Source organism: Mus musculus, chromosome 4 (assembly GCF_000001635.26).
Source record: "Mus musculus strain C57BL/6J chromosome 4, GRCm38.p6 C57BL/6J".
In the NCBI taxonomy this organism is placed as follows: Eukaryota; Metazoa; Chordata; class Mammalia; order Rodentia; family Muridae; genus Mus; species Mus musculus.
Genome location: NC_000070.6, coordinates 45,316,588 through 45,343,663, shown reverse-complemented (window position 1 = coordinate 45,343,663; position 27,076 = coordinate 45,316,588). Strand labels below are relative to the sequence as shown.

The following is a 27,076-nucleotide window of genomic DNA, read 5'->3' as shown; positions in this document are numbered from 1 at the left end:
TGGTGACTTTGGTCTTACCTCATGTATTCTTCTGTTTAGGTCTGTCTAATTAACAGAGGTATACTATGTATATTAAATTTTCCCTTATGGTGATAAATGTGCTGTTTTCTCCCAGAAGTGTCAAACACTGCTGTATTTTAAATCTAATACTTGTTTAATCTTTATGTAAATACCCATGAAAGATTCCAAATAGAGCTGAGTCCTCATCATTATGATTTAACTTAGTCGCTTCCCCCCCTTCAAGCCTATTTTCTTCTCCTTTTAATATAGTTTACCGGTTGTTTTATAATGTTTTAATATATATGTAGTCTTGATATATTGTGATAAGAATGTTATTATGTCATCTTACCGTGGAGCCACAAGCAGTATTTTAAACTTGTTGTTAAACTTGTGCACTCACAAGACAGAGTACTACTAAATTTCCCTGGGGTAGTCTGAAAATTCCCTATGGCTTGAAGTAAACCAAGAGCAATCATCTTAGCAGTCTAAGCATGCAGTCTATCCCACAAAATGGCCCAAACCCTGAGAAGCGGATTTCTGCAGTCTTAGTGTCTTTCTAAAGCCTTCATTTGTCTCCTTCGTGGCAGGATCTGGCACACGGTCCAAAGAGTCTGCAAGTTTTCTACCTTTCACATAAATTCAGATCAGAACAAAGCCAACTGAGGATCACAGGAAAACGACGAGCATTTCTTTAAAGCCTATTTGTTTTGGTGTACCAGAACGCCCTAGTTGTGTACTGGCTCCGACTGACCTGAAGCGACGGCTTAAAAGTAGTTCTCTTTCCCCGAGCCTCCAGGACCCCGAAGGGAAGCACTGGGCCTGCCTATCCCAACAGGCCAGGCCAGGGCTCATAGGTGACAAAGTACCGGGGGGCACGAAGGCCAGCGGCTGCGGCCAGCCTGAGCGGAGGGAGCCCGCTGGGGTGTAGGAGCTTACCCGTCCGGAGAGTACTCGAGGTTGAAGACAGCACCGTGGGTGCGGGTGCTGAGGTACACCGAGTCTGCGGGATGGATGGACCCATACAGGTTAGTCATCGTGCGGAAATTGTCCCGAGCCGGGTCCACGAACAGCCCGCGACCGAGGCTTCGCTCTCTCAGCCACCCGAACAGTCTGGCCCCGGGGCCGCCCAGGCCTGCGCCGAGGCCCTGCCGGCTCCGCCCGCCCGCCCTCCAGTCCGGCCTCGAGCGTCTGCGCGGCGAGGAGGAGGGTGACAGCTTTGCCTGCGACGCCGACGCGGTGGCGGCGGACAACTCCAGAGCTCCGGGAGCCGCGAACTCTCCGGCGCGCTCGGCTGGGGACACCGCGGGGCCGCCCGGGAGGCGAGGGCTCCCGGCGACCGGCGGGGGAGAGGCCGCGTCAGCTCCTCGCTGCGGAGACGCCGGTCGCGGAGCTGGAGAGGGCGGTCTGGAAGCTGCCGCCGGCCCTCCGAGAGGCGGCGGCTCCTCGGCTCCAGCCGTCTCGTCCCCGCCCGGGCTGTGGGGCCCGAAGGGAAACATGACCAACGCCCCCGCCCCCTATTCCGGGCCGCTGTCCCGCCGCCCGACAACTCAGCGCTCCCGCTCCAGCCGCCACTTCCGGGTGTCGCGCCCTAAAGCCGCCGGCTGGGAAACCCGCGCCGCCGCTAGGCTGCCCTCTGCCGGGGACGTAAAAGCAGGGACACCACCGCCGGGTGCGCCACAACCTAGGAGGACTGTGAAGTCAGGATCCACGAGCCCTGTGTGTGCAATGTAGGGCACACAGAACCCGACTACAACCAGCAGAGAGTCGGCCCTCAGCTGTCAGGGAGCACTGGCTGGCTGTGTGCCGGACCAGTCCTACCAGACTGGGTCGGATTATCTACTGTTGTCCTTACACTGAAATGGAGCAGCAAGAGGGGCTGGGGGAGGGGACGGTGATTACTGTATTATATGTAGGTCACACAGTAAAGCTCTTGGCACACTGCCTACTTACTCAGCCTAGAACTCTATAAAGATTCAAGAGCAGTCGAATTTAAAAAGCATTGGACTGTACAGGGCCTAGACTAAAGGAATCTATTGATGTCATACATATCTGCCCAAATCTTGGTTGCTGCACAGTAAGGGAAATCTTTATCAGGGTTAGAGCCTTCTTCTCTTCCCCGCAAAAAGAACATACGTGCAGCTAGGAGTAAATGAGGGGAGCTAGAGATCAATCAATTCAAATCCACAAAGCCAGAGCCCACTGTCCGTCATACTCATACTACATCTGCCAAGCACTGCCCGGGCCTTGACGATATTCCCCTGTCTCCGCCCCTGCTGCCCCTGATGATATTCCCCTGTCTCCGCTCCTGCTGCCCCTGACGATATTCCTCTCTGCTCCAGCTGCTGAGTACCTCTTTTCAGGGAACTCATTAACAGGGAATAGAGGTTTCCAGTGCAGGGAAGTTTAGTCCTCAAAAAGGATAGCCCGAGGTAAAAGGAAAGGCAGATAGATAACAAACAAAACAAAATAAACCCCAACCAATTCTGTAGGTCTGTAGCGTTGTAGGGAGTTTACGTTTTAGTGACTGTGATATAAACCTGGAGGATGTGCCAACCCGTGAAGACAGACCTGGAAGATGTCTGCAGAAAGGGACTTAGATATTCAATGGTTGAACTTTAGACAGAAAATCAAGAAATCATCATTCGGTCTGAATTGGCTCCACATAATCAGATTTCACAGTGCAGGGCATTCCCCATGAAAAGCATACTAAGGTCCCAAAGGCATTGAAGAGCTGTTCACTGGGCTGAGGATGTGGTTCAGCGGTGGAACGTTTATCTAACGTGTGTGAAGCCCTAACTTCAACCCCTAGTACCGTAGAAAAGAAGAAGAAAAAACTAACCATGTTCACTGACAATTTAGAGAATCTAAGGAAAGAAAATTGGAATAAACAAGAGTTTATAAGTTTACATGTTCTCTGTTCATGTCATAATGACTCTCAAAAAGTTAAATTGTGAATAAGCTCAAGGCAATGGTGGTTATAGCACAGAATAAGTAAGTTAGTAATATGTGGTTTTAAAAATGCTTGTATTTAATATGTGAATATTCATTTATTCCAGATATTTTTACTGAAACCTAAAATAAGAGCATATTACATTAAAACTATGACCCTAGGGCTGGAGAGATGGCTCAGAGGTTAAGAGCACTGACTGCTCTTCCAGAGGACCAGGGTTCAATTCCCAACAACCACACGGTGGCTTCACAACCATCTATAATGGGATCTGATGCTCTCTTGTGGTGTGTGTCTGAAGACAGCGACAGTGTACTTGTATAAATAAAAATCAAACTTAAAAAAAAAAAAGACCATGATTCTATAATATCAGTAAAAATAAAACCTGAGAGAGCACTAAAAATCGCACTCAAATTCAGCTGTGCCTCTTCCTGTTGGCATGCTGCCTTTAGGGGCCAGAGAGATGGCTTAGCGGCTAAGAGCACTGACAGAGGACCTTTGAGAGTTTGTACACAGCAGGCGGTGGTGGCGCACGCCTTTAATCCCAGCACTTGGGAGGCAGAGGCAGGCAGATTTCTGAGTTTGAAGCCAGCCTGGTCTACAGAGTGAGTTCCAGGACAGCCAGGGCTGTACAGAGAAACCCTGTCTCAAAACTAACAAACAAAAAAAGACAAAGAGAGTTTATACACAACCACGTTAATAAGGAATTAACTTCAAGTCAATCTACATTGACCCATTTATATATACTAATACCATTTAGAAAGCTTAAGAATTTTCAACTTTAGTAACCAAAATTAAGTCACATTTAAAACATCATTGGAAGTCTTTGGCCTTATGGCCTTTTGTTTTGTTTTGTTTTTATTTATTTATTTATTTTTTAATTTTATTTTCCTTATGGTCTTTTTGAGTCACAAAGGAAGTAAATAATCAAAAAGGTTTTCCGAACTCTGTCCCCAAGTCTCAGTTATTATCACATGTCTCTGGACATTCAAGACCTAGTTCATCAAACAGGTGGGGAACAATTTTTTTCTCTACCCAATAACTAGATGTTTTGTGTTTTTTAATTGTTATGCAACTGATTTCTTCTAATGCAACACAGCTGGAATGATAATAGACACTGGCCTCTCCTGCCAGTCTCTTATGCTTTCGGAGCAGTAAGTTAGTTCTCGATCTGTTTAGTATCATTGTTTCTGAAGGACTAGAGAGATGTCTCCGTTAAGAGCACTTGCTCTTGCAGAAGATCTAGATTCAGTTCACAACCATCTGTAATTCCAGTTTCAGGGGGTCTGACACCCTCTTCTAACCTCAAGGGTACCAAGTATACACATGCATGCAGACAAAGCGCGCGCGCGCACACACACACACACACATTTTTAAAAGTCTTCTTGCTTATCCTAGCTTCAAAAATCCTATTTATTTTCAGGCTGTAAGGGTGGCTCAATACTTAAAAGCATTTCCTGTTCTTACACAGGACCCGGGTTCAGTGTCCACAATCCACATGGTGGCCCACGCCTGCAGTAACTCCATTTCCAGAGTATCTAATGCCTTCTTCTAGCCTCTGAGGACTCCTGTATGCATGAAATGAGGGAGGGAGGGAGATGGATGGATAATCTCTCAGCCAAGAACAAAGATTTCCTTCCTGTCCTGGCTGCCAGTGAAGAGCAGTAGCCATGGTCCCGAGCTACCCCATGGCTGTGGGCCATAACGTGACAGTGAATGTCAGCAAGCCGAGACACAGTAGGTGCCACAGGCGCCTCATCAAGCTCACCAAGTTCGTGCAGGACATGCTCTGGGAGATGTGGGGCTTTGCGACCTACAAGTGGCGCGCCATGGAGTTGCTCAGTGTCCAAGGTCAAGCGTGCACTCAAGCTCATCAAGAAGAGGGTGGGCACACATCTGTGCCAAGAGAAAGCAGGAGGAGCTGAGCAACATGCTGGCAGGCATGAGGAAGGCAGTGGCCCAGAAGGACTGATGCACCTTCCCCCAGTAAACAATCGTTCGGTAAAACAACAACAATAATAACAACAAAAATAGAGACGGCATCATACTTGAAGAGCTTGCTTTCCAGGCGACAGTAACAGAGCTCACAGGCTACCCCTCTGTCCCCAGTGAAGCCCAAACAAGACACAGTATTTGTGAAAGTAATAGTTTATATTTATCCAAGTGTAGTGGCTCATACTGAAGCAGGAGGTTCCCTGAGAGTTTGAGTCTGCCTAGGCTACACCATGAATTCCAAGCCATCCTGAGCTACACCGAGCGAGCAGAGGTCCTAAAAATTCAATTCCCAACAACCACATGAAGGCTCACAACCATCTGTACAGCTACAGTGTACTCATATACATAAAATAAATAAATAAATCTTTTAAAAAAGTCTTATTAAAACCAATGTACACTTTCTCTCTGGGTACCAGCAAGCCAAGCTGAATCCTAAGAAATAAGCCCTTGACTTTCAGGCTCATGACCTCATTCAGGGGTTATAAAGAACCACAGACAATGTTTATGCCCTAAGTAAAAAGATTTCTTAAAGACTTATTTTATTTATTTATTTTATGTACGTGAGTACACTGTAGCTGTATAGATTGTGAGCCTTCATGTGATTGTTGGGAATTGAATTTTTAGGACCTCTGCTTGCTCTGGTCAACCCTGCTCACTCTGGTTGGCCCTGCTCTCTCAGTCCCTGCTTGCTCCGGCCCAAAGATTGACTTATTATTATACATAAGCACACTCATAGCTGACTTCAGACGCACCAGAAGAGGGAGTCAGATCTCATTACGGGTGGTTGTGAGTCACCATGTGGTTGCTGGGATTTGATCTCAGGACCTTTGGAAAAGCAGTCAGTGCTCTTACTTGCTGAGCCATCTCACCAGCCCAGAAAAAAAAAACATTATGTCTTTACTTATTATGCTCTATAACTACAGTCATAAAGCTGCATTCAGACATTGGCTTCAAAATCTAGAGTTACTACTGGATGTGGTGGTGTATGTTTGTAATCTCAGCACACAGCAAGCTGAGGCAGAAGGGAGGCTGTGAATTCAGGACCAGCCTGTGCTACACAGTGATTCCAGGCTATATAATTAGGCACTCAGATTCATTCCCATTCTCTGACTCATTTTCTCCCTCCTTCTCCCTTCTTCCTACTGCCCCCCCATCCCCCACCCACCACTACCATTAATAATAAAACAAACAAGAAAATGGGAACCTAGAGATGTCACAGAAGCTGAGCTTCTCTGTGACATAATGACCTGGGACCAGAGAAGATTTGCTAGCAGCAGAAGCCAAGCACCCGGGCTTCATCCAGGAATGTGTTGGGTGATTAACATTCTGAAATTTAGAGACTGCAACACAAATCGAACGGTTCTCCGGTGTAGGTCCTGCCGTTTAACAGAAGGACTAGTGTGCTTTATTATTTTCTTAGAATTAAATTACTAGTCCTGGCCAAGTGTGGTAGTATATACCTACAGTCCCAATACTTGGAAACCTGAGTGAGTGTGTCTTAGGGTTTTACTGCTGTGAACAGACACCATGACCAAGGCAAGTCTCATAAGGACAATGTTTAATTGGGGCTGGCTTACAGGTTCAGAAGTTCAGTCCATTATCATCAAGGCAGGAACAGGGCAGCATCCGGGCAGGCATGGTTCAGGAGGAGCTGAGAGCTCTACACCTTCATCTGAAGGTTGCTAGTGGAAGATCGACTTCCAGGCAGCTAGTATAGAAGCCCAATCCCACAGTGACACACCTAGTCCAACAGGGCCACCCCTTCTAATAGTGCCACTCCCTGGGACAAGCATATTCAAACCATGACAAAGGATAAGGCTAGCTTGGGATATAAAATGAGTCTAAGACCAGCCTGGGATATACAGTGAACCAATATCTCAACAACAACAACAACAACAACAACAACAACAACAACTACAACAAACCTGGAAAAAGTCAGTAACTCGCCTTGGTAAGGCTGAAATGGTGAAGTACTTGGTAAACTTTTTCTTTTCGTACATTCAGTCTCATCTACCTGTATCTATAAACCTATGAAGTAGCTAGAGCAGGAAATACTGTTCCCCAGAAATAAGGAAATAGAGGACCTGAGCCAGGTGAGTGACTAGTTCAAAGACATATTTTGAGGGGAAGAGCAGTCGAGAGGTTTTGGCATTAAGTTTTCCTGTATATATTCTAACGTGGTGGAATGCAGACAGCTCTCAGTTTCTCCCCTCCTCCCCTGACCACAGAACTTGGTTCCCGGAGACTCTAAACTGCTGTTGGAACTCTGGTGGATGAATCCTGGCTGGCCCAAGTGAATCATGGTAAATTCATTTGTCAGTGATGAGCATGTGAAATGAGACTAACACGACTAATGAGAAATGAAAGGGAGCCTGTATTGCTCTCCAGCAGGGATATGCCAACAGCATGCTCTCCTGCCCGTGACTGGCTGCACGAGGATGTGACCTTTGCTGCCACTGTGTTCATCCAGTGACTAAAGGCATATGTCTGAGCAGCCATCACACTGGAATGAAAGCAAATGAATCCCTGACGGTGTCACTGAGGCGCTGAACTAAGCAATCCAGACACCGTTTCCCTCTCAAGCTGCAGGTAAGTGAGGTGCGCCATGATTCCGCTGTATAGCCGTGAACTGGATTTCCTGTGCAACCCACAGCTGACAGCAGCTAATATATTACATACCACATGGTCATGAACGGTCCGCAAGACCTCCAGTAAAGACCCATTCACACTAGATGGGAGTACACCTTGGGAAGAGAAAATAGCTGGGGAGGCTTTCCAAACAGAGCAGCCATGGTCTTATCTTTATATAACAGGTTTTATTAAGGCAATATTAGTTTGAAAAATAGAGTTTAGAACAAATGCCTATGTTTAAGGAAGACCTTAGAATTTGGCCAAATAAATCACTGGCTACTAAAAACTACTATCAGAGCCTCACCACGCAAATGCTACAGAGCTATACTGTCAGACTCCGGTCATGTATATTCTGCTGTTCCTTGTTTGTGAGGACATACTGTGTTTCTACGGTCAAACATTAAAGCCCTGAATCTATCTTGGATATATGCAGAGTCAAAACTCTTTAAGATAAACATCAGGTCATGTAACTCTTGATTGATACCGAAGATATTACATGGATATTTAGAGATACATTATTTTGGTTCACTTATATTAAAATATGCTTTTACAAAAATTTTAAGGAATTACTTTAAGCAATGCAGCTGATTTGATACTGTGGATTTTACAATGTTACTCTACAAATGGAAAAATTATAGTAGAAAGAAGTAACAACAATCAAAACTAAAGTGTAATCAAAGAGCAATTCATAGATGTACAAAGAGAAACATATATACACATACAAAGATACACACATGAGCAGTTTGTTACCCGCTCAAGTACAGTTCTGGTGGACTGTTGAGATAAATTACAGCATCTTTATACAAATGGCCTCCACTTTATACAAGGTACCACTAAAAATAATTATGTTTTGACCTAGAAACATATTCAAATAACAATTTCTCCCCACTTCCCTTTCTCCCTCTTGCTCTGGCCCTCGCTTGCTCCAGCCCTAGATTCTTTATTATTTGTTTCTCATTACAGATGGTTGTGAGCTACCATGTGGTTGCTGGGATTTGAACTCATGACCTCCAGAAGAGCAGTTGGTGCTCTTAAGTGCTGAGCCATCTTACCAGTCCCTCAAATAACAATTTCTTTTTCTTTTTTTTCTTTTCTTTTTTGTTTTTGTTTGTTTGTTTGTTTGTTTGTTTTTGTTTTTGTTTTTCGAGACAGGGTTTCTCTGTCTATCCTTGGCTGTCCTGGAACTCACTCTGTAGACCAGGCTGGTCTCTAATTCAGAAATCTGCCTGCCTCTGCCTCCCAAGTGCTGGGACTAAAGGCGTACACCACCACTGCCAGCTAAATAACAATTTCATTAAAGAAATTTACATGGATTTTTAAACAAAGAAAATAGGGAAGAAAGCATCAAAATATTAATACTGGAACATAATAGTGTCTATAGAAGTATACATTCTCACAGAATACAACAGAGTCAGATTCTTTTCACTTTTCTGCTTGATTTTTACAGGAAGAGCAAGATACTTACCACTTATGCATCTGGCATGCATCCTCGATAAGGTACACACACACACACACACACACACACACACACTACACTATAGTGCTAGACAGAAATACACAGTACACCTCAGTCACAGTGGTCAGAGGACTAGGGGACAGGGTAAAGCCACAGACGCCAGGAAGCTACACCTAAGAGGAAAAGCATATGGACTAATAAGCTCAGGAAGGGTCCAGTCACAGTGGTGAGCTTACACAGACTGTGGCAAGCATTTACACTGAGGCCAATGGCACTGAGCCCCTGCAGCAGGGTGCATCTCACCTTTATTTCAATCTCCTCCATGAGCTCTACAATATCAAAGGTCAGGTCTTTCTTATAAGGAACAGGGTAACGACCAATGGGATTGAGATTCTCTTCTTGTTCGTCCTCAAAAGGGTAAGAATTTAGGGTCATCACCGGCAGCTTTTTCCAAACCTTACCTGTCAAAAGGCGAAGAAGAAACTGAAAGGAAATAAGGACAATTTTAGATGAGCTACTAAAGAAAATTTCTGGACAGCCAAATAAATGACACAGAGTTCCATCTCCTGTGTCAGTTTCCACAGGTTGAAAGTCGCTGCTTGAATAATCTGAGAAGTCTTCCAGGTCCAGCAACAATACTTAACTAATCAGGAGTGTGTGCTGTAGGGAAGGTATGGTAGCTCATGGTACATTTGACTTAAAGAGTTGGGGAGGTAATAAAGCTTCTATTTAGCATTAATGAGGCCCTGGGATGACCCTGGGATTGGGGGGGGGGGTTGGTAAAAGTAAAATCAAAAGAGGACCATCCATGTGAGATATCATCCAATAGCAGTAAAGAAACGTAAGTGTACCAAGTGACTGCCGGGCTATTATCCTCCTCTTTAATAACAGAACTTGTTACCAACGGAGCATCGGGGTTTTATATACACTTTCTGGTACTCCTAAAATCCTTGATTTTACCAATATCAAGGTTAGGGAACAGAAGGCTCCAGCGCTCACACAGAGAGCTATTTGAATCTGTATTCAAATCTAGAACTGTCAGATTCCAGAGTCTACTCTTCCCACTATATACTCCTGCCTCTTAAAAAAAAAGTCAGTCCACAGGAGTTGGAGAGATGGCTTGGTGATTAAGAGCACCCAGCTTTGATTCCTGGCAACTATTATGTGTGGCAGCTTACAATTATCTATAACTGCATGCATGTGCTACACGAACATGCATGCAGGCAAAACACCCAGATACATAAAATAAAAATCAAGGGGTTAAAAAATGATTTAAAAGGCTTTAAAGTTTGCCAACAAAAGGCAACAATAACAAATGACAAAATGTTATTCAAGCTGAGAAGAGGGAAATGAAAATCTGAGTGTGTGTTTTTACCACAGAAAGTTACAGAAAGGCTGCAGAAAAACCAAGTTAGGCTTTTGCATAGAGCTGTCTTCTCAGGAGCTAGGGACGTACAATGCAGGGCTGTCTGAACCAGGCTGCCTCAGTTAAATCTGTCTAGCCCTTTTAATAATAACAAAAAATTAGTTTGTTTGTGTTTAAGACAGGGATCTCTATATAGCCTTGCCTGTCCTGGAACTCACTCTGTAGACCAGGCTGGCCTCAAACTCAGAGATCTACCTGCCTTTGCTTCCTGAGTGCTGGGATTAAAGGCATGAGCTACCATGCTAGGCAAAGATTTATTTTAAAACAAAACAAAACCTAATATGTGTCTATTCATGGCTCTGCGCACTTTGATGAGTTGCCCACAGAGGTCAGAAGAGGATGTTAGATCCCTTGAAGATGCTCCCATCTTATAGACTGTTGTGAGCTGCCATTTGGTTGCTGGGAACTGAACTCAAATCTCTAGAAGAGAAGCGAGCGTGCTGCTGAGTCATCTCTCCAGTTCCTCACTGTGGTGTTTGATTAAGAATGGCCCCCACAGGGTCATCATCTGAATGCTTAGCAACCAGGGGGTGGAACTTTTTGAAAGGATTAAAATGATTGGGAGGTGTGACTTTGTTGGAGGAAGTGTATCACTGGGGGCTGGGCTTTGAGGGTCTCACTCTTCTCTGCCTACAGATCAGGATGTGGTGGTTCTCACGTCTCCTCCAGCACAATGTGTGTGCCCCATGCTTCCTGCTATGATGAAAATGGATCAGACCTCTGAAACTCTAAGCAACTCTTATATAACTCTTCTTATATAAGAGTTGTGTTGGTCAGGTTTCTTCACAGCAATAAAACAGTAACTAAGACACCTACCTATGTCCTCCTCACGATGGTACTTGACTGTCAGGAGGTAAGTGATGCCCAGATAGCTGTTGTATTAGTGAACTTTTTGTTGCTGTGATAAAATACAAGGTCTAGGGCAACGTATAGGAATAAGAGCTAATTTGGGCTTACCACTCCAGAGGGTTAGAGTCCATGATGTTGGAGCAGAGGCAAGCATGGTAGCACACACAGCTGAGAGCTCACGCCTTATACTGCAAACATGAAGAACAAACTAGCTGTCGAGGAGGCTTCATATGACAAAGCCTATCCTCAGAGATGCACCTTCTCTAGCCACACTTCCTAAGCTTCCAACAGTGCCACCAACTGGAGAAGTTGCCTGCCCACTCAAGCTGATAGTCCAGTACCATCACAAGGAGGGCATAGGTGGGTGTCTCAGTTACTGTCTTATTGCTGTGAAGTGTTCACATGCTTAAGACTCTGGCGGAACGTCTTTTTCAAACCATTGAAGTTGTTACATCTGTTAGTGGTTTTGAAAGGCCCTGAGAGGAGCCCCTCGCTCAAGCCACGGGACAATAGCGGACCCCCCAAGAACTCACGAGAGACCAAGCTTGATGCAAACCACATGAGGCTTTATTCAAGGAAAGCCAGAACTCTGGGGACGACTCATATCCCACGCAGGGGTAGAGGAGTCGACCTCGAGGGCAAAGGGGTCCCAGTTTTTATAGGCCCTCAGGGGGGAAAGGAGAAGGGGAGAGTAGGGGATTTCCAGATCTAAACAATGTCTATTCTCAAGAAATGGGTATGGGAGGGGTACAAGGAAAGAGTCTGGTGCAGGTGTAGCAACTCCGGATTGGCCTGGCTGTGGTTGCTGGGGAGATTTTCTGACTCTTTCCCCAGCAACCAATATCACAAACACCTGGCAATGGGCTTCATCAGTTGGCACACACATGGGTTCAAGGAACGGTCAAAACATTGGCAGACACACGGGTTCAAGGAGTGGCCAGAGCATTGTGCAGAGAGAGGGTTCTCTGAGAGAAGAAATCAGAAGGGAATTCGCCAGCAGACTTGAGGTGGATGGATAGACCACAGTGGAGCAGAAACGTAGATTTGGCCATGTGCCAGGAAGTTGGCCAGAAGTAGTTGGGATAGAGTAGTTGGGAGACTGCCCAGCTAAGGCATTCTAAGCTTTTAAATGTTAAAAGACTCCGTGTCATTATTTACGTATCTGGCAGGTCCAAAAAAGTCCCGTTACAAAGGTGTGCCCTTAAGACCAGAGGACTTACAATTTTAAGCACTTATTCATGTGCTTATTGGCCATCCATATTATCTCCTTTAGAAAAAAAATGTCTATTTATATCCATGCCCATTTACATTTGTAAACAAGATTGTTTTATTTCTGTATATGTATGTGTGTTAGCAAGTGTGCAAGCATGAACACCCTGTAGGTCCAAGAGGATGCTGGATCTCCCAGAGCTGGAGTTACAATCAGTTGTGAACTACTCAAAATGTTCTTAACTACTGAGCCATGTCTTCAGCCCCTGTTTTATTTTATAAAATTATATTTAAAAATCCCATGTATTTGTTTAGCAGGAGTGGGAGGCAGGCATGCCACAGTACACATGTGACAGACAGAGGATAAGTTTTTGCTGAGTTGACCTTCTCCCTCCACTGCGTGGGTCCTGCTGATTCAACTCTCACGATCAGGCTTGGCAGCAAGCACCTCTTTACCTGAGCCATCTCTCAAGCCCTCTTGCCCACCTTTAAATCAGGAAAACTGTCTCTTTATTGAAATGCAAACTTCAAGAAATTTCTTTTATCAGATAATTTAACATTTTTGTTTGTGTAAAATAATGGGTTTCATCATGACATTTTCCCAGATACTTTGTCCCAGATAACTTTTAAAGTATTCTTCTATGTGTTTTCTATATTAATTGTGATAAAGCCTACTTTTTTAGCCTTTTTCTTCCTTTTAGTGTTTGTGGTTTTGATGATTTCCTATCTAGGAATCTACAGATTATCTCTGTCTACTAGGAGTTTTAATTTAGTTCTGACATTAAGGTCTTTGCTCTACCGAGAGAGTTTTGTATGTCATTTGATAAAGGTCTTTGCTCTACCGAGAGAGTTTTGTATGTCATTTGATAAAGGTCTTTGATCTACCAAGAGAGTTTTGTATGTCATTTGAAACAGGTTCAACTTCATTTATTTGCTTGTATCGGGTGTCCTAACATGTGCTGGAAAAGACTATTTTTTCCCTACTGAATTGTTTTGGCATTTTTGTAAAAAAAAATAAAAAAGCAAACAAACAAACAAACAAACAAACAACAAAAAAACCAAGCTGAACTTTGGTCTGGGTACATGTGCACATATCGGTGATCCTGCACCTAGGAGCAGAGGCAGGCAGGTCTTTATGAGTTTGAAGCGATCTGATCTACTTAGGGACTTCCAGGTAATCCGAGGGCTACACAGCAAGACTCTATCTCAAACAAACAAACAAAAACCTCAGTTGATCCTAAGCATAGGGTTTCTCTTTTTTTTTTTTTTTTGAAACAATCTTTGTAGTGCAGGTTGACCTTGAACTCGTGATCCTTGTGCCTCCACTCCAGAATGCTATGTTCCTACACTGTGCCTGGCTTTCTCAGGTTCTTAGTTTCTTTCTTGTGTTGGCCTGTTCTAACAATCTATATCTAGTCACTATCCCATGCTCTACATTAGTGAAGTCTCGTCCAAAGCACAACTCCTTCACTTTTACTGCTTTTACATTTTTAAGGGTAAAAGTTTAGGTTGGCCCAATGTTTTGAGAGGATGTACAGTCCATAGTCACCTTGGAAGGGAAACCACAGCCCTGGCTCTGTGACAGCAAGAATGTGCCCCTTACATTTTGGCAGGAACAGCACAGCTGGCAGCTTATTCTGTGTCATTTGTTCTTCAGTATTTTGTTCCTTTGATGCTGCTCTTACTGGGATAATTTCCAAACTTCATCTATGGGCCATTTCTTTTCTTTTTTTCTTTTTTCCTAGACAGGGCCTCATATAGCCCAGACTGACTTTGAAATCACCGTGTTGCGCTATTTGTTTCAAGTGTACAAAAATGCAATTGGTGTTGTTCTGGAATCCTGTCCCCCACTGAACTTGTGTTTTATTTTGTGGATTCCATGGGATATTCTATATGCTAGATCATGTCACCTGCACATATACACCTTTACTTCTATTGACAATTTTCATTACCTTTTTTTTTTTCATAAAATTGCTCTTGGTAGAATTTCTATTATAATGTTCAATAGAAACACTAAGAGCAGACATCCTTGGAATTTGTCAAATGGCAAACATGCCATTTGAGCTGTGCATTGATTCTTCGTGTTTGGGATGAAGTCATATGGGCCTAGGCAGTCATTGCTGTAACTGCTAAATTGGGTCTTATAATCCCATGAGAGAACTTCTGCTTTTATTTATCAATATTGTCTTAGTTAGGGTTTCCATTGTTGTGAAGAGACACCATGACCGAGGCAATTCTTATAAGGGAAAATATTTAACTGGAGCTGGCTTACAGTTTCAGAGGTTCAGTCTATTATCATCTAGGCAGAAAGCATGCAGCATCCAGGCAGACATGGAGCTGGAGGAGCTGAAATTTCTCCATCTTGATCCAGAGACAGCCAGATGACACTTCCCACAATGGGCTGAGCTTGAATATAGGCCTTCAAAGCCTACCCCTATAGTGATGCACTTCTTCCAACAAGGCCACCCCTCATAACAGTGCCACTTCCCAAGGACCAAACATATTCCACTCCCTGGCCCCCAATCACATGGGTCTATGGAGGCCATACATAGCCATAGTATAATACAAAATACATTTAGTTCAACTTCAAAAGTCCAATAGAATATGCCAGTGTTGTTGCCAGTCTCAACAATGCTAAAAGTCTAAAGTTCTAAGTCGCTTCTGAGATTCATGAAATCTCTTAACTGTAACCCCCTATAAAAATCTAAATAAAAAAGCAGATCCCATACTTCATATCATGGCACAGGATATACATTACTGTTCCAAACATCATAGTGAGTGAGGAAATACTGGGTCAAAGCAAGATCAAAACCAGCTGGGCAAACTCCAAACTCTGCATCTCTTTATATGATGTCCAACTCCTTTCAGCTTTGATGGCTGCAACACATTTCTTTCTACTGGGGTAGTTCCAATCCCTGTTAACAGCTTTCCTCAGCAAATGTCCCATGGCTCTGGCATCTCTGACATCTTTGGGTCTCCAAAGCAACTTCAACTTCACAGCTACTTGTTCTAGTGTCTGGGATCTGCACATGAGCTTCTAGGCTCCTCCAAAGGGCTTGTGTACTTTTCCAGTTCTGCCCTCTGTAGCACTCTAGGCTCTGTTTGACTCCACTCCACTGCTGCTGCATCCCATGGTGGGCATCCCATGGTACTGGCATCTCCAATACAGTGGGGTCTTCTGCTGTAACTAGGCTTCACCAATGGCCTCTCATAGGCTCCCTCTGTGGTGTCAAGCCTCAACTTCTTTGCATGACCCCTTCAGTCCTTGGCTGTCAACTGAAATTGAGGCTACACCTTCACTAATGGCCTTCCCTGGCTTCTCCCAGTGCCAAACCTCAACTGCTTTCCATGACCCCTTCACGCCTTCAAATCCAATACCATCTGGGTGATTCTTATACATTATCAAGTTCAACTGAAGCATGAGGTACAACCTTTACTATCTCTGGAACATAGCTTCTTTGTGCTCCCAAGAAACACTTCCCAGAAGATTTCACCTCAGTGATTCTGGTATCTTTTTAATCACTGTGAATTTCTTAGTTCCAGCTAGCCAGCATCAATTGTCCCAATAGTCTCTTCAATTCTTGATTCTAAAGCCAGGCCCACATAGCCGAAGCTTCTGAGTTCTGCTGCTTGCTGGGGCTGGAACATGGCCCTATTGTTCTATTACATTATCACCAGCTTTCTGTTTTCCAACTCCTTCACTGCCTAAGCTTGGGTGTCCTGGAAGTTGCTCTGTAGATTGACCTTGAACTCAAAAGATCTGTATGGCTCTGTCTCCCGAATGCTGGGATTAAAGGTGTGTACCACCATACCTGCACCTAAGCTTTTCATTATAGATTTTAATCAAGTTAAAAATTGAGAATTGCTATCACAATCTATCCCCTGTCAATTTGACATATAATAATATCTCCTTATATCCAAATGAAAACAATAACGAAGTTATAACAACATGATATAACTCTCCCTCCAACTGCAAATGCATGAGTCTAGCTGGGTAGGATCTTGTCTCAAGGTCACTACTCCCTTAATTCCATTTATCAAGTCCTTAATCCTTGAGCACAGCATTTAGCTTCATTGCATTTCCTGTGCCCCTTTACTCTTTGAACCATACATTTTGTATTTTTCCTTTCTAAGCTTGCTATGCTTGATCAAAACACTCTTCATGAGAGTAAGCCAGAGGACAACATCTATGCCAGGCTTTTTAAGACTTCCTTTGTCAATGCAATTATTATAAATCTCTTTACCTTAGCTTTAGGCAGACTCTTCAGACAAGAGCATAAAGCAGCAACATTCTTCACCAAAACATCACAAGAACAGTCTCCAGAGTTGAAATCACCCTCAGCACCAATGTATTCCATATTCACACTAGGATGATGGCCCATTAAGTCTCACTTAAAGTATTCCATGACTTTCCAAATCCAAAGTCCCCAAATCTACATTCCTCCAAACAAAAGCATGGTCAAACCTATCACTGCAATACCCTAGTTAGTCCCTGGTACTTATTTCTGACTTAGGTTTTCCATTGCTGTAAAGAGATACCATGACCAAGACAATTCTTATAAGGGGCAACATTTAATTGTGGTTGGCTTACAGTTTCAGAGGTTTAGTGTGACAGGATTTTCCCGTCCAATCACACTAAAATATTAGTGCAGCCTAGTTAGGAGGCCTGTGATTGGACAAAGTAAAGGCAAAGCTATGAGTTGCAGAGTGAGAGAGCCTCTGAGGAGAGGGAAAGGAAGTCAAGATGGATGTGGACAGACAGGAAGAAGAACCTGAACAAGTGTGGCTTTAAATAGCCACAGGTAGTTATGATATCATAAAGGTTAGAATAATTGAGATAATTTGTCTAATCTAGGTGGGTACCTTTTATCATTATCAATTGGTTCAGAAATTATTGTATTGGCATCTTGTGAATTGAGAATTTGTTGATATATAAATCTGACTTGTTAGTTATAAGCTTCTAGAGTTTTGATTTACTGGGTTACTGAAATATGGGACCGCCGACTACAGTGGTTTATGGCAGAGAGGGAACTAGCAGCTTCAGAGACAAGCAAACCAGATCTGGGAATACAGCGACTGGTTGCTGCGGGTTCTAGATAGAGACAGAGCCAGTGGGACTGTGCCAGGACAGAGAGTGGCCAGCAGCAGTATGGGAAGCCTGCCGGTTGTTTTTAATATTTCCCATAACAGTTCAGTCCACTATCATAGCAGGGAGCATGGCAACATCCAGGCAGACGTGGAGCTGGAAGATCAGCTAGTTCTACATCTTGATCTAAAGGCAGCAGCAGTAGACTCTTCTGTAGGCAGCCAGGAGGGGGTCTCTCTTCTGCACTGGAGTATTAGGAGACCTCAAAGCCTGCCTACACAGTGACACACTGCCTCTAACAAGGTCACACCTCATTATAGTGCCTCTTTGAAAGGACCAAGTATATTCAAATCACCACAGAGGTTTAGATCCTGGATCCTTAGCAGACCGAGAGGTGGAGTGGGGAGGGACACACACACACACACACACACACACACACTGCCTTGCACAGGCTTTTGAAACCTCAAAGCATACCCCCAGTAACATACATCCTCCAACAAGGTCTTATCTTCTAATCCTTCCATGCAGTTCACCAACTGAGGACAAAGCATGCATATATGAGCCTACAGGGGCCATTCTCACTTGAATCACTAGAGTCTTCTTGGATTTAGAGTCTTGCTACTTTTTGCTATTGTCTTTGAAGGGACATGCTATGCATGCGTGGCATGTGATACATGTGTGTTACACAAAATGAGAACATAAGCTGGAAAGATGTGTCCTTGTTAATGGCACATCTGTTGGAAACCAGAAAATCATGTAACTGGGGTGTTTAGTATTAGTTTTATATTGTAGACTGGAGAACCCAACTTGAATGCCATTCCAAATAAGAATCTATTAATAGCTGATAACATAGATTCAAATTTGGGGGATGAAAAGGGAGAAGTCATATAATATTTTATGGAACTACAAACATATTTAATGTTTCTGTAAGCCTTATATTTGAGAAGTTAAGACTTTGTGATTAAAAAAAAATCTATGTAGCAACTAGTCTCTTTTGTGATAACTGTGGGCAATCACAGATTAAATCCTGTACTTGAAATAAAAATATTAACAATACCTTCATGTGCTTTTTTTTTTTGCTGTTGCGTACTTTATTTTTAAATTTAGAAACCATTGAACTAAAACATCAAAGGTCCACTTACCTCCTGTAGGAAACATATCTTGTTTGATACGCACCTCCCACCTTCCTTCCTATAGGAAGGGACACAGGGAAGATACCTTTATCAGGCTGTTACTGAAAATACAATGCTGGGTATCTTCCCATGGAGTTAAGGACTTCTCCTAGGACAGAGATCACGGTTCAGCTTGCCTGTCTTAATAACCTGCTCAGAACAGGAGAGAGAAAAATGTGGGGTGAAGAAGAGAAAGCCTGATTGCATAAGGAAGAAGATAAAGGGGGTGTGAGAAAGGAAAGCCTCTTGACTGTATTCTGTCGCTCTCTAGATGACACCCAAGAATCTGCAACATGGCCGACCTGACAAGCTATAACCAGATCTGTACTTTTTAGAACCATCACAAATGAGATTGTTTAAAATGGCTAATGAGGGGCTAGAGGGATGGCTTAGCAGCTCTTGCAAATGTCCCTCCTGAGTTGGATTCCCAGCACCTGCTCTGGTCAGCTCACAACCTCCTGTGTAATTCCAGCTCCAGGGGATGCTCCCTCTGGCCTCCACAGGTCCCTGCGCCCACATTAAAACACACACATTAAAAACGTAAAAAGCAAATCAAAGATTGCTCATAAACTGTGTCCTATGTGATCTGTGTGTAAGGGTTTGAATAGGAATGACCCCAAGATACTCGTGTCTGAATGCTTGGTCCACAGGGAGTGGCACTATTAAGAGGTGTGGCCTTATTGGAGGAAGTGTGTCACCGTGGAGGAGGGCTTTGAAATCTTATATATGGTCAAGTTACGCTCAGTGTGTGACACAGTCTCCTGCTCCCTGCAGATCCAGATGTATAATTCCTGGCTCCTCCAGCACCATGTCTGCCTGGAAGCTGCCATGCTGCCCTGCCGTGATGATAATGAACCAAACCTCTGAAACCGTAAGCCAACCCCTGTTAAATATTTGCCTTTATAAAGAGCTGCCTTAGTCATGGAGTCTCTTCACAGCAAAGGGAAAAAAAAAAACCCAACCCTAATTAAGATAGTAAGTAAAAATAGTTTTGATTAACATTTTATACCTAATACTTCTCCAGCCACAATCCTGAAGAGTATATCTAAAAAAGTATCGTCTTTGAAGGCAGAAAAAGGAATATGCTAGCACATACTTTTCCTAACATCTAAACTTATAGTCTAAGTGGCTTCAACCACTCTGAAATCCGGTCTGTAGCTACTATTCTCACAAGATGCAAGCACATCTTGGTTTTCTGGCTAATATAGTAAACTAACTTACGACTTGTTCTGAGCTTATTTTTTCGTGGTGCTGTAACAGATATGTGTGAGTCCCCTTGAGAGGATAACTGTCCCCAGTGTTGAGCTGTGGTTCCTTTTGCCTGAAACATTAGAAGTAAGCAATGGAAAGGAAGCCCGGGGCTCCATTGTTCCAACTTCCGCTTTGCAGCCACACCTGAAAACCTGAATTCTACCCAAGGAAGAACTAATGTGGTAGGCGCGAAGTGACAATTGCAAGTAGCCCTCTACCTCTCCACAAAACATATGTAAAAAACAAACCAAGAGAGAGAGACAGAGACAGACACAGGGGATAGCAGGAGGAAGGGACGGAGACGGAGGGAGACGGAGACAGAGAAACTAAGACATCTAGGAAAAGCTTGAAAAGCTTCGGTTGAGATCCAGTTTTTCAGGGTGGTAACACTCGGCTGCCTAAGTAGGGATGAAGGCCTGTGGTACTCAAACCCCCAAATGGCCTCCACTGCAAACTCAATATAGACGCAGCTGAGTCTACCTGGGCAACTCAGGGAAAAGTTGCACAAGCCAGACTGAGAAAGAGGTACCCACATGGCCTATACTGTCTTTTAGTGTTCTCTTTATTCTCCAACGGCCACAGCCATTTACACCACCATTAAAAAAGACCTCCTGTCGTTTCGAGACTTCATGACTATCACCACTCCCGAATCCAGAGTATCCCTCTTGCTGCTGAATTCCGAAGAGGTTATAAGCCAGGATGCTTTGAGACAGACTCTTAACTGCACGCAGGTGCGCTACCGCAGGAACCTGAGGATTCGAAGTACAAACTTGGCAGGGCTCAGGCGACAAGCCTTCCAGCTCGAGGCCCTCGCGGGCGTGTCCGGTGGGTGGTGCTTGCAAGGGCCCGCCTTTTCTGGCCTTGAGTCTCCAATGACTTAGCCTCCTTTGTTTTCTGAATCCACGCGTGGGCTACCTCCTGCCCCTTTGCTAAAAGAAGTGCACCGGGTATGGCTCCTGCCCTAGATTTTGTATTCTATTTCCTTGGGAAACTCCAAACTACCTAGGGTAGGTGCTGAGGACCAGTCCTGAGAATGAGCAACGTTCATTCTCCTTCTCCACCTTTCAGAGGCCTGACATCACTGAATACACCAAAGGCATAGCATTGAGCCATTGAATTAAAGTGGGCTTGGTTGGTTAGTCACAGAATACCTATCGTTTTTTGAGACCTGAGTTATAAAGGAAGAAAGAAGCATAATTTACCTCTGCCCAGAGAACGTCTCTCTGTGAGAGACTAACCAAGTGGTACAGTCTAGGGGGCTTGAAAGGAAAAAAAATGGCGCTCGACAGGTGGAAGCAGAAACCTCTCAAATGCAGACGACATAATCAGCTGTTGAAGAAAGCTCTTTATGAGGAGTGAAGAAAACCACAAACTGGACACCAAGAAAAAGACCCTTTTCAAAATACATAGGGGATTCAGCACCCCAAATCCAATCTTTTCTGGAGAACTGGCGTTTTTAAAGTCTTTGAAGAGTCTCTCCCCCCCCCCTCCCCCAAATGTAGGGTTGGTCGATTTGAATAAAGAATTGATGGTGAATTAGGCCAGAACTGTTGTGTAATGTGTCCTGTGCAGGCCTTGAACTTGTTCAACCGGCCCATCAGCAGGGGGCTTGCTGTTGTTGCAGGTGAGAGTTAAAAGTGTGGGGGTCCCTGCAAGCTCTGCTGCCAGCGGATCCCCAGAAAGTAAGAAGTAAACGTGGTTCAGCATGACTTAGCCGGGCTGGTACAAACTTCGGGAGTCTGACTCCAGTTTATTTTTATTTATTTATTTATTACTTATTTAAACAGTAAAACTTTCAAAAGAAAAAAAAAAAGGTTTTCTTGTGACAACTATTACCACAAAGCTTAGGACACGGTTATATCTAAACTCCCTTGCAAAGTGCATGTTTTCTTGAAAAGCACCATGACCTCTTCCACAAGAGTGGGTTCTGTTGACTGAGAAAACATGCTCAGGAGAAGAGCCTAGGGAGGAAAGGTTTTTATAATCATAATAGCAAACTCTTTTTCAAATCCATGAGATCTCTCTTATAAGGATGGAGTCTATGGACTGGAAATGCTCAGGAAAAGGGGGATTCAGGTGAGAGCTAGCTCCACAGAATGGTAAAATTACCTGGTATTCAACAACCTCCATTCCAGCCTTCCAAGTGAATAGCTGTCAATTTCTTCCATTGAAGAAAAAGATCTGCATGTTTAACAATTCTGGTTTCTATAGGACTACCTGGAAGCACATGCCCTCCTACCCTCTACACAAAAGCCTACACAGCCTTTTTTTGAGGCTGCTAAGCTTGTATTGAGTTAGGAGGTTGAGGTTGAGGAAGAAGTTAGCCAACTTGACAATTCATCACCTGTTACCTAGCCGTGGCTCCTCTCCTTATCTGCCTACCTCGGAGTCTTACTCTCAGTCTTTCAATAGCACTAATTAACAACTTGGCTGGGGCACTTGTATTTCAGTTGTCCCTTATATCCAGGGATTAAATGGCTTGCCAGCATTTTACCAAATTTGCAGGAATTGTGATGCCCCTTCCCTAAAAAAAAAATCTATAAACTCGAGTTGGCAGCAAAGCATCAAGCAACTGATCTCAGTCAATGCCAAGGCCTTCAGTGCTGTTGGAGAACTGAATCAATTACTCATTGAAGATGCCGACAGAGAAACGCTGGTTTCACAGATAACCCCAAAGTCAGAAAACTGTAAGTTCTTAAGTTCTTGCACATTGTGGGTTTTGGATTTAACAGTTTCTCACATAGCTGTTAGTGTGCTCCCAAAGAAGTAGCTGGGAGAATTCCTGAGTTACCGATGTTCCCAAGCCACTGAAGAGATGAACTCAAGTAGGTGAAAAGGTGTGATGTGTGTGGGAGGAGGTGGGAGATTGTTACATTAGGTACCGTGAAGCTACAGACACAGGGCAGGGAGTAGCACCCATGGGATGAAGCGAGTATCTCCCAAGCTCAAGTCCAACTCAGAAAGCCCACAACCACCGGAAAGAGATGACCCTGGTGGGCGGGTAGCGGAAGCGGAAGTAGATACCGGAAGCTGCGATGGTGACGCCTGCCATGGCTGAAGTACTGTCCGCGGGACCGGAGTCGGTGGCGGGCTGCCGAGCACGGGCCGTGCACAAGGTGCTGAATCAGGTGGTTCTCCCCGGGGAGGAGCTGGTGCTGCCGGACCACGAGGACGTAGACGGCCTTGGCGGCGCCGGGGAGCAGCCGTTACGCCTGAATGCGGGTGCGCGCCCGAGGCTGCGCGTAGTGTGTGGCCCAGGTTTGCGACGCTGCGGGGACCGTCTGCTGGTCACCAAGTGTGGCCGCCTGCGTCACAAGGAGCCCAGCGGAGGCGGCGGCGGCGTTTACTGGGTGGACTCGCAGCAGAAGCGGGTGAGCGGATGTCGGAGAGGCGGCGCTGCCGCGAAAGTGGGCCCCCTGCAAGCGATCATAGGTTAAGGCGAATCTAGAGCCGCGGTGGCTTCTAGCCCCCTCTCTGCATCTTCTTTAGAGGAACCACAATAGGAACACATCCTGAGAAGGGTGACAGGAGAGAAAGGTTCCGTGAGATCTTGTCTTGAAAAACCCAAAGCCTCGGGGTTGCCATTTGGTGTCCCAGTTGCAATGAGTCCAAATAAATCACAGGGAATTAAAATTCCCATAGAATAATTAAGAGCTTTCACTTAGGAATAATGTCAAATGGAGTGGGTTTCCTTGAATGTAAAGATTCTTGTGCCACCAGACTTGTAAAGGATGCTGAGAAAACTTGAAACTTGATCAAGTGTGAATTAGACGTTCATAAAGTTGGACTGGTGCGGGCCGGTTTTGTAGTTGCAGCTACATGGGGAGTATGAGTTGGCTGGATAGGTTGAGACCCACCCTGATCAACCTAGATGAAAGTTTCAGAAGATATTTTGTAATGATATTTGTATTATTTATGACTGTTCTTTCATTCTGCTTTTAGTATGTACCTGTGAAAGGGGACCACGTGATTGGCATAGTGATCGCTAAATCTGGAGATATATTCAAAGTTGATGTTGGAGGGAGTGAGCCAGCGTCTTTGTCTTACCTGGCATTTGAAGGGGCAACTAAAAGAAACAGACCAAATGTGCAGGTAATAATGGGAGTCTTTGGTTTCAACAAGAAAAAATATCCACTCCCGAGAAAGTTAACTATCCAGAGGGCTACTTGAATTGTCTTCAAAGCATAAACCAGTTCTCCAAGACAGTTTATAAGAGTTTCTCAGGCGCTGCGGCTCCAGAAGTATTGCTGTATGTCATGTTTGCAGCCTTGGTTCTTTTCTACCGGGTTGAAGAGTTACATCTGCTATCCCCCTCCTTACCTGTCATGTCTGAATCCACCCCATGAGGAAAATGGCCCTAGTCTAAGGGCCATGGGCACTATTGGCTATCTGTTCATCATGGCTCTAAATCCTTGGAGCTGGAGCTGACAGAAGAGTAATCTTGTTTCTGTAGGTTTTCAGGTTGGGCTTTCTGGGTAGTTTAGCCATGTTCTTCCTGAACACCTGAGCCAGAAATGTGCTGGCCTCTCTGCTGCTTTTTCTTCAACTCTCAAGGGTCTTTAGTCACTCAATCTTATTTGTTCCTTCTCTTATCTTTTGTATGCCAACCCCTTTGTCTCACTTTTGACAGGAGCGGGCAACAATCTTATGAACTCATTAAAAAAAAAAATCTCATTAAAAAAAGGATTGTTCAAATCACACAGAGAGCATTGTACTCAGGGGTCTTTCCTCGTGGTTTCTGTTACTTCATGGAACCATATTTAAGCTTCACAGTGTAACTGGGCTTTGTTTCCTTCCCTTGGGTCTTTATTAATGGTGTTCCTGTTTGGAGCTGTGTCCTCAGCCCTAGGAGACATCACCTTTGAGGTCCAGGCTGACTGAGTTGATGACTGTCTCATCGTCACTTGTCCTGCATATTCACCACACACTGGGTTCATTCTCATTGCCCTGTGCAGGACCACATGCCCAGGAAGCCGGAAAAGGTGTAATGATTCCCGCTAGGTTTTGTAATCACCCACAACAGTGGGGACTTACAAGGCATTTTTAAAGTATGCACAGGAAAGTGTGCCTACATGTATGTTTTTGCACGCTGTGTGACAGCTTCTTGTGGAGGTCAGACAGGAAGGTCAGGTCCCCTGAAACTTGAGTTATGACAGGTTGTGAGCAGCTACACGGGTGCTAGAAACCAAAGCTGGGTCCCCTACAAGAGCAGTAAGTACTCTTAGCCCACGAGCCATCTCCAGCTCAACAGTGGGTATTTTTAATGTTGAAGAGAACAAATTTATTGTTTCCTTAGCTTCATTTTAAAGTTCAGTTTTGTAACATTTTAAAGCAAATTTTCCATGAAGTAGTATCTGAATTACCATTGTCCTGTTTTCTTTTGAATATGGATATCATGAGTTTTTTTCCTCTAGACAAACATGTAATTTGTTAGTACTGATAGAACATTCTCCGGTGATGCTGTTTGTTTTTATATCCACACTGACGTGTGCAGTTACCACTAGTTACGTGTGGCTGCTGAGCAGCTGAACTGTTGAAGAGTGGAATTTTATATATGTTAAGTAGATACAAGGCTAAATTAAACTACATGTAAGTTGGGCAGTACAGTCTTGAAGATTGTTCTTAGGCCTTGGAATGGCTCCTGGTTGGAGGGTTTCATGGTGTGTGGTGGGAGGGCTGAATTCTGAGGACCATCAGTCCCTTAGTGTGACAGCTGTGGGTCCCTGGCATTCTTGCCCATGGATCAGAACCAGCAGCAGCAGCTGTAGGTTGTCTGGATGAAGGGAACTGAACTTTGGTTTTAATCTTACAGGTTGGAGATCTCATCTATGGCCAGTGTGTGGTCGCTAATAAAGACATGGAACCAGAGATGGTCTGCATTGACAGCTGTGGCCGCGCCAATGGGATGGGTGTGATTGGGCAGGATGGCCTGCTCTTCAAAGTGACGTTGGGCTTAATTAGAAAGTAGGTTATGCTGCTTATTAACTGCCCTGCCTTCTTTAATGACCTGTTTACTCTGAGAATTTCGTAATGGTGTTTTGTTGGTCATACTTGCTCCCCATTCTCTGTAACTCCTTCCAGGTTCCTTCCCCACTTTCCTCCCCTCTCCACCCTGTCTCCTAAGTTTGCCCTTTTTAAAGACAAGCCACTGAGTCAAATCTGTGCTGCATGTATATTTGTAAAAAATGGGGCCTACTACCAAAGTGTGACCAGCCTACCGTGAAAGGGGCACTGAGCTGGGCACTGTGTCCCAGCTACTCGGGAAGGCAGGAGCGTTCTCACACCTACAAATCTGAGACTTAGTTTACATGACCTAGGTAGACTTCCTCTCCAAATACAGAGGCATTGTGTGTGTGTGTGTGTGTGTGTGTGTGTGTGTGTGTGTGTGCGTGTGTGTGTGTGCGCGCGCGCGCGCACACACGTGCATGTGCTCAAGACCGGGCAGAGACATCAAAGCAGCAGAGACATCAAGTCTTGTTTTGGGACGATGCTGAGCGGACTTTGCGTAGTCACAGAGAGCCACTCAGAAAGAAATTCCAGAAAAGGAACCTTGTTTAGGAGACCCAGAACATACACTTTATTAAATTTCATTTTCTTTCATCTTTCCTAACAGGCTATTAGCTCCAGATTGTGAAATTGTGCAAGAGCTGGGAAAACTCTATCCATTGGAGATTGTGTTTGGAATGAATGGAAGAATATGGGTCAAAGCTAAGACCATTCAGCAGACGTTAATTTTAGCAAATGTCTTAGAAGCTTGTGAACACATGACAACAGAGCAAAGAAAACAGATCTTTGCCAGACTGGCAGAGAGTTGACATATAAATTTTCTTAATGGATATTTTAGTCAAGACTGAGTTTCCTGGGGAAATTTTTTTTTCCAGGTGAATTTCTTCCTGGCAGATCTTTAGAAGAAGCATATTATTTTACTAGAATTGAATAAAATATTTTTGTAAGAGATACTGGTTGTCAATCATGTATAGATGAGAAAATTATAAAAACTTTTATATAATAAACTTTGTTGGTAGTGTCTATATTTGTAGTTCTACAGTACAGC

General features: G+C 44.2%; 2 protein-coding genes, 1 long non-coding RNA gene and 1 pseudogene across 5 annotated transcripts in view; 3 read left to right on the top strand and 1 right to left on the bottom strand.

Moving 5' to 3' along the window:
• Dcaf10 (DDB1 and CUL4 associated factor 10) overlaps positions 1 to 2,688 on the bottom strand; it is a 38,757-nt gene extending 36,069 nt beyond the window's left edge. Inside the window, exon 1 of one of the 2 annotated variants that reach the window (XM_006537912.4) lies at positions 937 to 2,688. In XM_006537912.4, coding sequence (XP_006537975.1) covers positions 937 to 1,496 — 560 coding nt within the window. In that variant the 5' untranslated portion in view covers positions 1,497 to 2,688. The remainder of the gene's footprint in view (positions 1 to 936) is intronic. The other variant, NM_153167.2, reaches the window with a different exon arrangement.
• Positions 2,689 to 4,617: 1,929 nt separating this feature from the next.
• On the top strand, positions 4,618 to 5,027 carry Gm12585 (annotated as a pseudogene).
• Positions 5,028 to 6,876: 1,849 nt separating this feature from the next.
• On the top strand, positions 6,877 to 11,278 carry Gm31017. The gene is made up of 5 exons (XR_390526.3): positions 6,877 to 6,893; positions 7,171 to 7,245; positions 7,331 to 7,531; positions 9,605 to 9,700; positions 11,092 to 11,278. It is a non-coding gene; the product is annotated as a predicted gene, 31017 (long non-coding RNA).
• An 11,769-nt stretch (positions 11,279 to 23,047) lies between these two features.
• Positions 23,048 to 27,051, top strand: Exosc3 (exosome component 3). 2 transcript variants are annotated; one of them, NM_001362788.1, is made up of 4 exons: positions 23,048 to 23,138; positions 23,965 to 24,114; positions 25,835 to 25,986; positions 26,636 to 27,051. In NM_001362788.1, the coding sequence occupies exons 1-4, from the start codon at positions 23,073 to 23,075 to the stop codon at positions 26,835 to 26,837; spliced, it is 570 nt and encodes a 189-aa protein (NP_001349717.1). In that variant the 5' UTR covers positions 23,048 to 23,072; the 3' UTR covers positions 26,838 to 27,051. The 2 variants fall into 2 exon arrangements, with proteins under 2 accessions (NP_001349717.1, NP_079789.1); NM_025513.4 differs by having other exon boundaries at positions 23,048 to 23,393.
• The last annotated feature ends 25 nt before the right edge of the window (positions 27,052 to 27,076 follow it).

What these genes read in the sequence shown, in the direction of transcription:
- Exosc3 (NM_025513.4), top strand. Translation starts at nt 23,073, where the DNA reads ATGGCTGAAGTACTGTCCGCGGGACCGGAGTCGGTGGCGGGCTGCCGA. An exon ending in TGGACTCGCAGCAGAAGCGG is followed by an intron (nt 23,394 to 23,964) that starts GTGAGCGGATGT and finishes TTCTGCTTTTAG; the next exon opens with TATGTACCTGTGAAAGGGGA. An exon ending in ACGTTGGGCTTAATTAGAAA is followed by an intron (nt 25,987 to 26,635) that starts GTAGGTTATGCT and finishes CTTTCCTAACAG; the next exon opens with GCTATTAGCTCCAGATTGTG.